The following is a 9,903-nucleotide window of genomic DNA, read 5'->3' as shown; positions in this document are numbered from 1 at the left end:
GGGATGCTGGTCTCCTGACCTCTCCCCCTTCCTTCGTAGCCGGTAGCTCCCCTTGGTGGGGCTCCGACCACAGTACTGCCGGCAGCGAAGAAGCTGCAGTGGGAGCAGGTCTCCGGACCTCCCCCACGATCTCCGGCAGCAAAACTGCTGCAGTGGGAGCCGGTCTCCGGACCTCCCCCACGATCTCTGGCAGCGAAACTGCTGCAGTGGGAGCCGGTCTCCGGACCTCCCCCACCTTCTTCGTGGCCGGCAGCTCCCCTTCGTGGGGTTCCGGCCACAGTACTTCCTGCTGCGATGCGGAGCAACTGGCAACCCCAGGCGATGCGGCGCGGCTGGCAGCCCCAGGCGATGCGGCGCGGCTGGCAACCCCAGGCGATGCCAGACAGGCATCCTTGGGTGAAGCGTGGCAGGGAGTCAGGACCAGCCGGGGTGCGGGTGTTGGCCCTCTTCTCGGCCTCTGCGGCCGGGCGGTTCTTCCCCATGCTTCTCTCAGCAGCCCTTGCATAGGCTTTTATGTTCTGTTCTGTTTAATTACACTATGTAACACAATTTTTGTTCCTGGGTAGTAAGTGTTTTTTCCTAATTGCTTATGCCTCAAAAGTATAGAAAATGGCTATTATTCCCCACAAACTTTGCTTTTGTGACCAGGACAGTGATATTTTGAAATGTACCTATTTCCAATGAGAAAACGGGTGAATTTGTGTCTTTTTGTTCACATAGTCAGAAAAAAACAACATATGAATCCAAATTAACATGTATTTATACTAAAGTAATACAAAAATGACTACAAAAGATTTAGTAGATTTAGATTTAACGAGAACATGATGGGAGACTACATTTGGGGGCTGATTCGTGAAAGTGATTTACAGTATAATCGTAAATCTCGAAAAACTACTCACTTCTAAATCTTTTGTAGTCATTTTTGTATTCTGTATTATGCAGAACATAAAAGGTTTTAAACACAAAAACACGGGACACGGCACTTGCGCCAAAATAAACAGACAAACACGGTGAGCAGATTTAACTACTATTTCTATGACTAATATTACCTCCGTCTCCTATCCCGTTCTCCACTCACCGAACACACAACCCCGAGTGAAAGAAATGTGCATCTATATATACTGTTGTGCTGGGATTCAATTACTAATTAATTATTCACTTGAATCCCAGCACGTGAATTAATTCTGTGCAACCCCGTGCTCACATATTACATTTAACCAGCACGTGAAGTGATTTGTGCCCTCCTCGTGCCTAAATACAAATCTACATTTTTAAATACACGTGAAACACAGACCCGTTTATATCCCGTATACCAATGACTATACACCAACATTAACACACACACGCAACATACAACACATTGCCACACAATTGCACACAGGGGCGGGGCACATTGCCACACTTACATATTGATATTATGGACCAGCAGGTTTCAGAAAGAGGAAAGCAGGGTAACGTGGGGTAGAGTCACTGCCAGACACCAAGGCATTCTAGAATGGTATTAATGCAGCACTAGACATGACTGTGGGACCTGATTCACACAAACCCAAGGAGGGACTCCCCGGGCAGGCTGGCAGGAGAGCCCGAGGTCGCTTTCACAATGTACTGGAAAAAGAGTCTGCACTATGAAGAAGTAATACAAATGACAAAGTAACCCTAAATAATAATAATAATAATAATAATAATAATAATAATAATAATAATAATAATAACAACATGTTTAAATAGAATACAGGAAATAAATAACAATGATTAAAAAAAACAGATTACAATAATAACCAGATACAAAAGATAAAATCTAAAACTGCTAGACAGCAGGCAGTCTGCTAAGCCCGGTTTCATTGTGCAGAACTGAAAGAGAAGACTCGGTTACCAGCGAGCTGCCTGTGAAGGGAAGTGTGTGGAGAAACGGGCCCCTCCTGTCCCAGGTACAGCCCCATCACTGGAAGCTGCTTCCGCTGGGAGTGGTAGTGACACCGGAGACTGAGAAGGCAATGTGAAACCTTACAGAAGCAGATTTCACAAAACTGCCTCTCCCTGTTCATATCTGCAGTCCCAGGTGCTCGGGCTCACTGTGTTATGCCCTAGAAACTAATCACAGTGAATGCACTCAGAAAGGACAGGATGGGAAGCTGCTGAAACTCCAGGCAGGGCAGATACGATCGTCAGGGTTTGTTTAGATAATAATAATACAAAAGAAATCTGGAACAAGACCTATTATTAAACAAACGATGCAATATCACATTTCCTGACAGTTCCAGTCCCACTGAATGCACCCTAGGTGTGCTCCAGCCCCAGCATGAAACCCGAATAGCGGGCATTGTACTGGGATTGTCTGCACTGGAAACCCACACCTACTGGTGTTAAATATAAGAGAGGGAGGGAGGGAGGGAGAGCGGAGTTCAGCTCCCGAGGGAAGGGAAGGGGGGGCTCTGAGTGGAGGGGGGGGGGGGGCGGTGTTATCTGTGGGAGGGCTGGGCCGCGGAGGGTATATATCCACAGGTAACCCGGCCACGCAGATTCTCATCTGCAGAAAAACACAGAAACCAGGTGTGTGTGAGTGTGAGTGTGAGTGTGAGTGTGAGTGTGTGTGTGTACGTGTGTGCATGCATGTGAGTGTGTGTGTGTGTGAGAGTGTGTGCGTGTGAGTGTGTGTGTGTACGCGAGTGTGTGTTTGGGGGGGTGTGTGTGTACGTGAGTGTGTGTTTGGGGGTGTATGGATTCTTTTGGGGGTGTGTGTGAGTGTCAGTGTGTGTGGGAGTGTGTGTGTGTGTGTACGTGTGTGCATGCATGTGAGTGTGTGAGTGTGTGCGTGTGAGTGTGTGTGTGTACGCGAGTGTGTGTTTGGGGGGGTGTGGTTTCTTTTGGGGGTGTGTGTGTGAGTGTCAGTGTGTGTATGTGTGTGTGTGTGAGTGTCTGTGTGTCTGATATCGATAGTGTGCTCTTGTATTGCAGTATTCCTGCTCACTATGAAGTTGCTCCTGGCTGCAGTGTTGCTGGTGCCGGCCCTCTATGTGAGCGCCCAGACTCCCCTCACCACCACCAAGCCCAGCTCCTGGGAAGCAGCCGTGGGTGAGCACTGACACAGAGAGAGAGAGTGTGATAGGGTGAGTGTGTGGGTGTTGATGCAGTGTGTGTGTGTGATAGGGTGAGTGTGTGGGTGTTGATACAGTGTGTGTGTGATAGGGTGAGTGTGTGGGTGTTGATACAGTGTGTGTGTGATAGGGTGAGTGTGTGGGTGTTGATACAGTGTGTGTGTGTGATAGGGTGAGTGTGTGGGTGTTGATACAGTGTGTGTGTGTGATAGGGTGAGTGTGTGGGTGTTGATACAGTGTGTGTGTGATAGGGTGAGTGTGTGGGTGTTGATACAGTGTGTGTGTGATAGGGTGAGTGTGTGGGTGTTGATACAGTGTGTGTGTGTGATAGGGTGAGTGTGTGGGTGTTGACACAGTGTGTGTGTGATAGGGTGAGTGTGTGGGTGTTGATGCAGTGTGTGTGTGATAGGGTGAGTGTGTGGGTGTTGATACAGTGTGTGTGTGTGTGATAGGGTGAGTGTGTGGGTGTTGTTACAGTGTGTGTGTGATAGGGTGAGTGTGTGGGTGTTGACACAGTGTGTGTGTGTGATAGGGTGACTGTGTGGGTGTTGAAACAGTGTGACTGTGATAGGGTGAGTGTGTGGGTGTTGATACAGTGTGTGTGTCTGATAGGGTGAGTGTGTGGGTGTTGATACAGTGTGTGTGTGATAGGGTGAGTGTGTGGGTGGTGATACAGTGTGTGTGTGATAGGGCGAGTGTGTGGGTGTTGATACAGTGTGTGTGTGATAGGGTGAGTGTGTGGGTGTTGATACAGTGTGTGTGTGTGTGATAGGGTGAGTGTGTGGGTGTTGATACAGTGTGTGTGTGATAGGGTGAGTGTGTGGGTTTGATGCAGTGTGTGTGTGTGATAGGGTGAGTGTGTGGGTGTTGATACAGTGTGTGTGTGATAGGGTGAGTGTGTGGGTGTTGATACAGTGTGTGTGTGTGATAGGGTGAGTGTGTGGGTGTTGATACAGTGTGTGTGTGATAGGGTGAGTGTGTGGGTGTTGATACAGTGTGTGTGTGTGTGATAGGGTGACTGTGTGGGTGTTGATACAGTGTGTGTGTGTGATAGGGTGACTGTGTGGGTGTTGATACAGTGTGTGTGTGATAGGGTGAGTGTGTGGGTGTTGATACAGTGTGTGTGTGATAGGGTGAGTATGTGGGTGTTGATACAGTGCGTGTGTGATAGGGTGAGCGTGTGGGTGTTGATACAGTGTGAGTGTGAGTGTTAACTGCATCTCCCTCGCAGCGTCCTGGTCCAAGCCCCTGCCCTGTGGAGGCTGGGACTGCCCCTGTGCTTTCTCAAAGAAGCGGGGATGCTGCTGCGTGGCCAACTGGATTACGAGATTCGAGGATCACCTCTTTGAGAGGATTGGCGGACTCTGGAGCGACCTGAGCATACTGACTGGGGATGTGAACGGGATCACAGGTACTAGGGGGCAGAGGAGAGGAGAGAGGAGAGAGGAGAGAGGGGAGAGGAGAGAGGAGAGAGGGGAGAGGAGAGAGGGGAGAGGAGAGAGGGGAGAGGAGAGAGCAGAGAGGAGAGGAGAGAGGGGAGAGGAGAGAGGGGAGAGGAGAGAGGGGAGAGGAGTGAGAGCAGAGAGGAGAGGAGAGAGGGGAGAGGAGAGAGGGGAGAGGAGAGAGCAGAGAGGAGAGAGGGGAGAGGAGAGAGCAGAGAAGGGAGAGGAGAGAGTAGAGAGGGGAGTGGGGGGGAGAGAGCAGAGAGGGGAGAGGGGAGAGAGGAGAGGGGAGAGGGGAGAGGAAAGAGAAGAGAGGAGAGAGCAGAGTGGGGAGAGAGGGAGAGAGCAGAGAGGGGAGAGGGGAGAGAGGAGAGAGGAGAGAGGAGAGAGGGGAGAGCAGAGAGGAGAGAGGCAAGAGAGCAGAAAGGGGAGAGGAGAGAGTAGAGAGGGGAGTGGGGGAGGAGAGCAGAGAGGGGAGAGGGGAGAGGAGAGAGGAGAGAGGAGAGAGGAGAGAGGGGAGAGCAGAGAGGAGAGAGGCAAGAGAGCAGAAAAGGGAGAGGGGAATGGGGCACAGGGTGTGTGTGGGCGGGAGAGGTCTCACAGTGGAGCTGAGGGGTTACGGTAGGGTTCACAGTGCTTAGGGTTCACAGTAGGGTTCACAGTGGGGTTCACAGTGCTGAGGGTTCACAGTGCTGAGGGTTCACAGTGGGGTTCACAGTGCTGAGGGTACACAGTAGGGTTCACAGTGCTGAGGGTTCACAGTAGGCTTCACAGTGCTGAGGGTTCACAGTAGGGTTCACAGTGCTGAGGGTTCACAGTAGGGTTCACAGTAGGGTTCACAGTGCTGAGGGTTCACAGTGGGGTTCACAGTGCTGAGGGTTCACAGTAGGGTTCACAGTGGGGTTCACAGTGCTGATGGTTCACAGTGCTGATGGTTCACAGTGCTGAGGGTTCACAGTGCTGAGGGTTCACAGTAGGGTTCACAGTGCTGAGGGTTCACAGTGCTGAGGGTTCACAGTGCTGAGGGTTCACAGTGCTGAGGGTTCACAGTAGGGTTCACAGTGGGGTTCACAGTGCTGAGGGTTCACAGTGCTGAGGGTTCACAGTGGGGTTCACAGTGCTGAGGGTTCACAGTGCTGAGGGTTCACAGTGGGGTTCACAGTGCTGATGGTTCACAGTGCTGAGGGTTCACAGTGCTGAGGGTTCACAGTGCTGAGGGTTCACAGTAGGGTTCACAGTGCTGAGGGTTCACAGTGCTGAGGGTTCACAGTGCTGAGGTTCACAGTGGGGTTCACAGTGCTGAGGGTTCACAGTGCTGAGGGTTCACAGTGGGGTTCACAGTGCTGAGGGTTCACAGTGCTGAGGGTTCACAGTGGGGTTCACAGTGCTGAGGGTTCACAGTGCTGAGGGTTCACAGTGGGGTTCACAGTGCTGAGGGTTCACAGTGCTGAGGGTTCACAGTAGGGTTCACAGTGGGGTTCACAGTGCTGAGGGTTCACAGTGCTGAGGGTTCACAGTAGGGTTCACAGTGGGGTTCACACTGCTGAGGGTTCACAGTGCTGAGGGTTCACAGTGGGGTTCACAGTGCTGAGGGTTCACAGTGCTGAGGGTTCACAGTAGGGTTCACAGTGGGGTTCACAGTGCTGAGGGTTCACAGTGCTGAGGGTTCACTAGTAGTGGGTTCACAGTGGGGTTCACACTGCTGAGGGTTCACAGTGCTGAGGGTTCACAGTGGGGTTCACAGTGCTGAGGGTTCACAGTGGGGTTCACACTGCTGAGGGTTCACAGTGCTGAGGGTTCACAGTAGGGTTCACAGTGGGGTTCACACTGCTGAGGGTTCACAGTGCTGAGGGTTCACAGTGGGGTTCACAGTGCTGAAGGTTCACAGTAGGGTTCACAGTGCTGAGGGTTCACAGTAGGGTTCACAGTGCTGAGGGTTCACAGTGCTGAGGGTTCACAGTGGGGTTCACAGTGCTGAGGGTTCACAGTGCTGAGGGTTCACAGTGGGGTTCACAGTGCTGAGGGTTCACAGTGCTGAGGGTTCACAGTGCTGAGGGTTCACAGTGGGGTTCACAGTGCTGAGGGTTCACAGTGCTGAGGGTTCACAGTGCTGAGGGTTCACAGTGCTGAGGGTTCACAGTGGGGTTCACAGTGCTGAGGGTTCACAGTGCTGACACTGGGCTCTGTCTCCTCAGCTGGACTCAACATTGCTTTCTCGGCGGTTCTGGGGAAATTATCGTCGTGCTACGGGCCGTTCACAAGCAACACACCCATCAAGTATCAAACCATCCTGCTGAACAGTGGCATCGGATACAACCCCACCCTGGGTAAGACTGAGGGAGGGGGTGTGAGTGTGTGAGTGTGAGTGTGTGAGGGGTCTCTGTGTGAGTGTGTGAGTGTCTGTGTGAGTGTGTGTGTGTGTCTGTGTCTGTGTGTCTGTGTGAGGGGTCCTTGTGTGAGGGTGTGTGTGTGTCTGTGTCTCTATATGAGGGCGTCTGTGTGTGAGGGGTCTCTGTGTGAGGGTGTGAGTGTTAGTCTGTGTGTGTGTGTGTCTCTGTGCGAGGGTGTCTCTGTGTGAGGGGTCTCTGTGTGAGGGGTCTCTGTGTGTGTCTGTGTGTGTATGTCTCTGTATGAGGGTGTCTGTGTGTGAGGGGTCTCTGTGTGAGGGGTCTCTGTGTGTGTCTGTGTGTGTATGTCTCTGTATGAGGGTGTCTGTGTGTGAGGGGTCTCTGTGTGTGTGTGTGTGTCTCTGTGTGATGGTGTCTGTGAGAGTAGTTTCTGTGTGAGTGTCTGTGTGTGTGTGTCTCTGTGCGAGGGTCTCTGTGTGAGGGTGTCTGTGCGAGGGTGTCTCTGTGTGTGTGTGTGTGTGTGTGTGTGTGTGTGTGTGTGTGTGTGTTAGTCTGTGTGTGTGTGTGTCTCTGTGTGAGGGTGTCTGTGAGAGTGGTTTCTGTGTGTGTGTCTCTGTGCGAGGGTGTCTCTGTGTGAGGGTGTGTGTGTGTGTGTGTGTGTGTGTGTGTGTGTGTGTGTGTGTGACTGTATTCATATACAAAAATATGTAAATATTTCTTTGTATCGCTGTATCTGCTGGCTTGAATCAGATAGTTTGCATGAGATGGAAATTCCATCACATTAAAACGAGCAACACTGTTTAATTATTACTATTGAACTGTATGTACAGTCAGCACTCGGATACCCGGAGGCAGTGTGGTCCAGTGGTTAAAGACAAGGGCTTGTAACCAGGAGGTCCCGGGTTCAAATCCCACCTCAGCCACTGACTCATTGTGTGACCCTGAGCAAGTCACTTAACCTCCTTGTGCTCCGTCTATCAGGTGAAATGTAATTGTAAGTGACTCTGCAGCTGATGCATAGTTCACACATCCTAGTCTCTGTAAGTCAGCTTGGATAAAGGCGTCTGCTAAATAAACTAATAATAATAATAATACCCATTAACCAGATACGAGTCAGTCGCGTTTTACCGCCCTTGTATTAATAATAAAATCAATCCCCATTGTAATATATGTAAGAAATTAATGCACTTGTACGTCACACGCGATTTCCGACTCCGTCACCAGTTTTCTGATGCAAAGCCCGTCTCTTCTGTGTTACAATTTATCTTAATATCCGTCACAGCCCGCGTTTAAAAAAATAAACAAATAATTCTCTCATGGCAAAATCAGTCCTGTCTTGTATTGTGCAGTTACACAGCGAAGATGCAACCAACACAAAGCGAACGAGACACGCCAGGGTAATGAAACAGTGAATCATTAAACACTTCTGGATACTGTGATGCGTTTTTTATTGTTTATCTGTGATCTTTTATTGATTTAGTGCATTTTCATTTGCAAGTGAACTGTGAGGTGAGGCCCTTATCGAGCGCTATATTCTGCAGTTTGGATTACTGGCTTCGGATAGTGTTTTAATTCTGGAAACGGTGTTTTTTATTTAATCTTTTGGTTTTGCTCAATTGCATTGCCTTTTACGTGTTACGCAGTTCTGTGCATGGATAACATTTCGATTTCATTTTGCTGTTGCGTCGTTAATGATACATTTTACATACCGAGATCACCCCGGACTCATCCCAAGTCACGTGAACAGGACCTGAGGCACTTGGAGTTCTTTTGCTTAAACATCAATAAGTAACCGGACAGCCAGGAAGAAGGGGGGAGGCGGGAAAGGAAAAAAAAATAAATAAAAGAGAAACAGCCTAAACAATCGTTTTGATAAGTCGAAATCAAACATGACCTTGATAAAATGTGTTGCCAGTACGCTGGCTTACTTTCACCTCTGATCGTAACTCTCCCCTCTCTCCTCCCTCTCTCTCCTCTCTCCTCTCTCCCCTCTCCTCTCCCCTCTCCCCTCTCTCTCTCCCATCTCTCCTCTTTCATCTCCCCTCTCTCCTCTTTCTCCTTTCTCCTCTCCCCTCTCTCTCCTCTCTCCTTTCCCCTCTCTCCCCTCTCCTCTCTCCTCTTCCTCTCTCCTCTCTCCTTTCCTCTCTCCTCCTCTCCCCTCTCTCCTCTCCCCTCCTCCCCTCTCCTCTCTCCCCTCTCTCCCCTCTCTCCTCTCTCTCCTCTCTCCCCTCTCTCCTCTCTCCTCTCTCATCTCCCCTCTCTCCCCCTCTCCCCTCTCCTTTCTCCTCCCTCTCTCCTCTCCTCTCCTCTCTCCCCCCTCTCCCCCTCTCTCCTCTCTCCCCCTCTCTCCTCCTCTCTCAATTCTCCTCTCCCCTCTCCTTTCTCATCTCCCCTTCTCTCCCCCTCCCCTCTCCTTTCTCCTCTCCCTCTCTCCTCTCCCTTCTCCTCCCCTCTCTCCTCTCCTTCCTCCCTCTCATCTCCTCTCTCCTCCCTCTCTTCCCCTCTCCCCTCTCTCTCTCTCTCTCCCTCTCTCCCTCTCTCTTCTCCTCTCTCCTCTCTCCTCTCCCTCTCTCCTCTCTCTCCTCTCCTCTCTCCCTCTCTCCCCTCTCTCCTCTCTCCTCCTCTCCTCTCTCCCTCTCTCTCTCTCTCTCCTCTCTCCCCTCTCTCCCTCTCTCTCTCCTCTCCCTCTCTCTCCTCTCTCCTCTCTCCTCTCTCTCCTTCTCTCTCCCCCTCTCTCCCCTCTCCCCTCCCCTCTCCTTTCTCCTCCCCTCTCTCCTCTCCTCTCCTCTCTCCCCCTCTCCCCTCTCTCCTCTCTCCCTCTCCCTCCTCCTCTCTCCTCTCCCTCTCTCCTTCTCATCTCCCCCTCTCTCCCCTCTCCCCTCTCCCTCTCCTTTCTCCTCTCCCTCTCTCCTCTCCTCTCCTCCCCTCCTCCTCCCTTCTCCTCCCCCTCTTCCCCTCTCCCTCTCTCCTCTCTCTCATCCTCTCCTCTCCCCTCTCTCCTCTCTCCTCATCCCCTCT

The 9,903-nt window shown here is 51.2% G+C and overlaps 1 protein-coding gene across 1 annotated transcript in view; it reads left to right on the top strand.

Annotated features, from left to right (window-relative positions):
- The first annotated feature begins 2,510 nt into the window (after window positions 1–2,510).
- The window catches only part of LOC117397466 (cerebellin-3), a 10,678-nt gene continuing 3,285 nt past the window's right edge, over window positions 2,511–9,903 (top strand). The window contains exons 1-4 of the mRNA XM_059009883.1: window positions 2,511–2,550; window positions 2,956–3,072; window positions 4,327–4,506; window positions 6,733–6,864. Of these exons, the coding sequence (XP_058865866.1) occupies window positions 2,970–3,072; window positions 4,327–4,506; window positions 6,733–6,864 (415 nt within the window). The 5' untranslated portion in view covers window positions 2,511–2,550; window positions 2,956–2,969. The remainder of the gene's footprint in view (window positions 2,551–2,955; window positions 3,073–4,326; window positions 4,507–6,732; window positions 6,865–9,903) is intronic.

This window comes from Acipenser ruthenus, chromosome 39 (assembly GCF_902713425.1).
Source record: "Acipenser ruthenus chromosome 39, fAciRut3.2 maternal haplotype, whole genome shotgun sequence".
In the NCBI taxonomy this organism is placed as follows: domain Eukaryota; kingdom Metazoa; phylum Chordata; class Actinopteri; order Acipenseriformes; family Acipenseridae; genus Acipenser; species Acipenser ruthenus.
The sequence above is the reverse complement of the archived record's forward strand: the minus strand, read 5'-3'. Positions and strand labels throughout refer to the sequence as shown.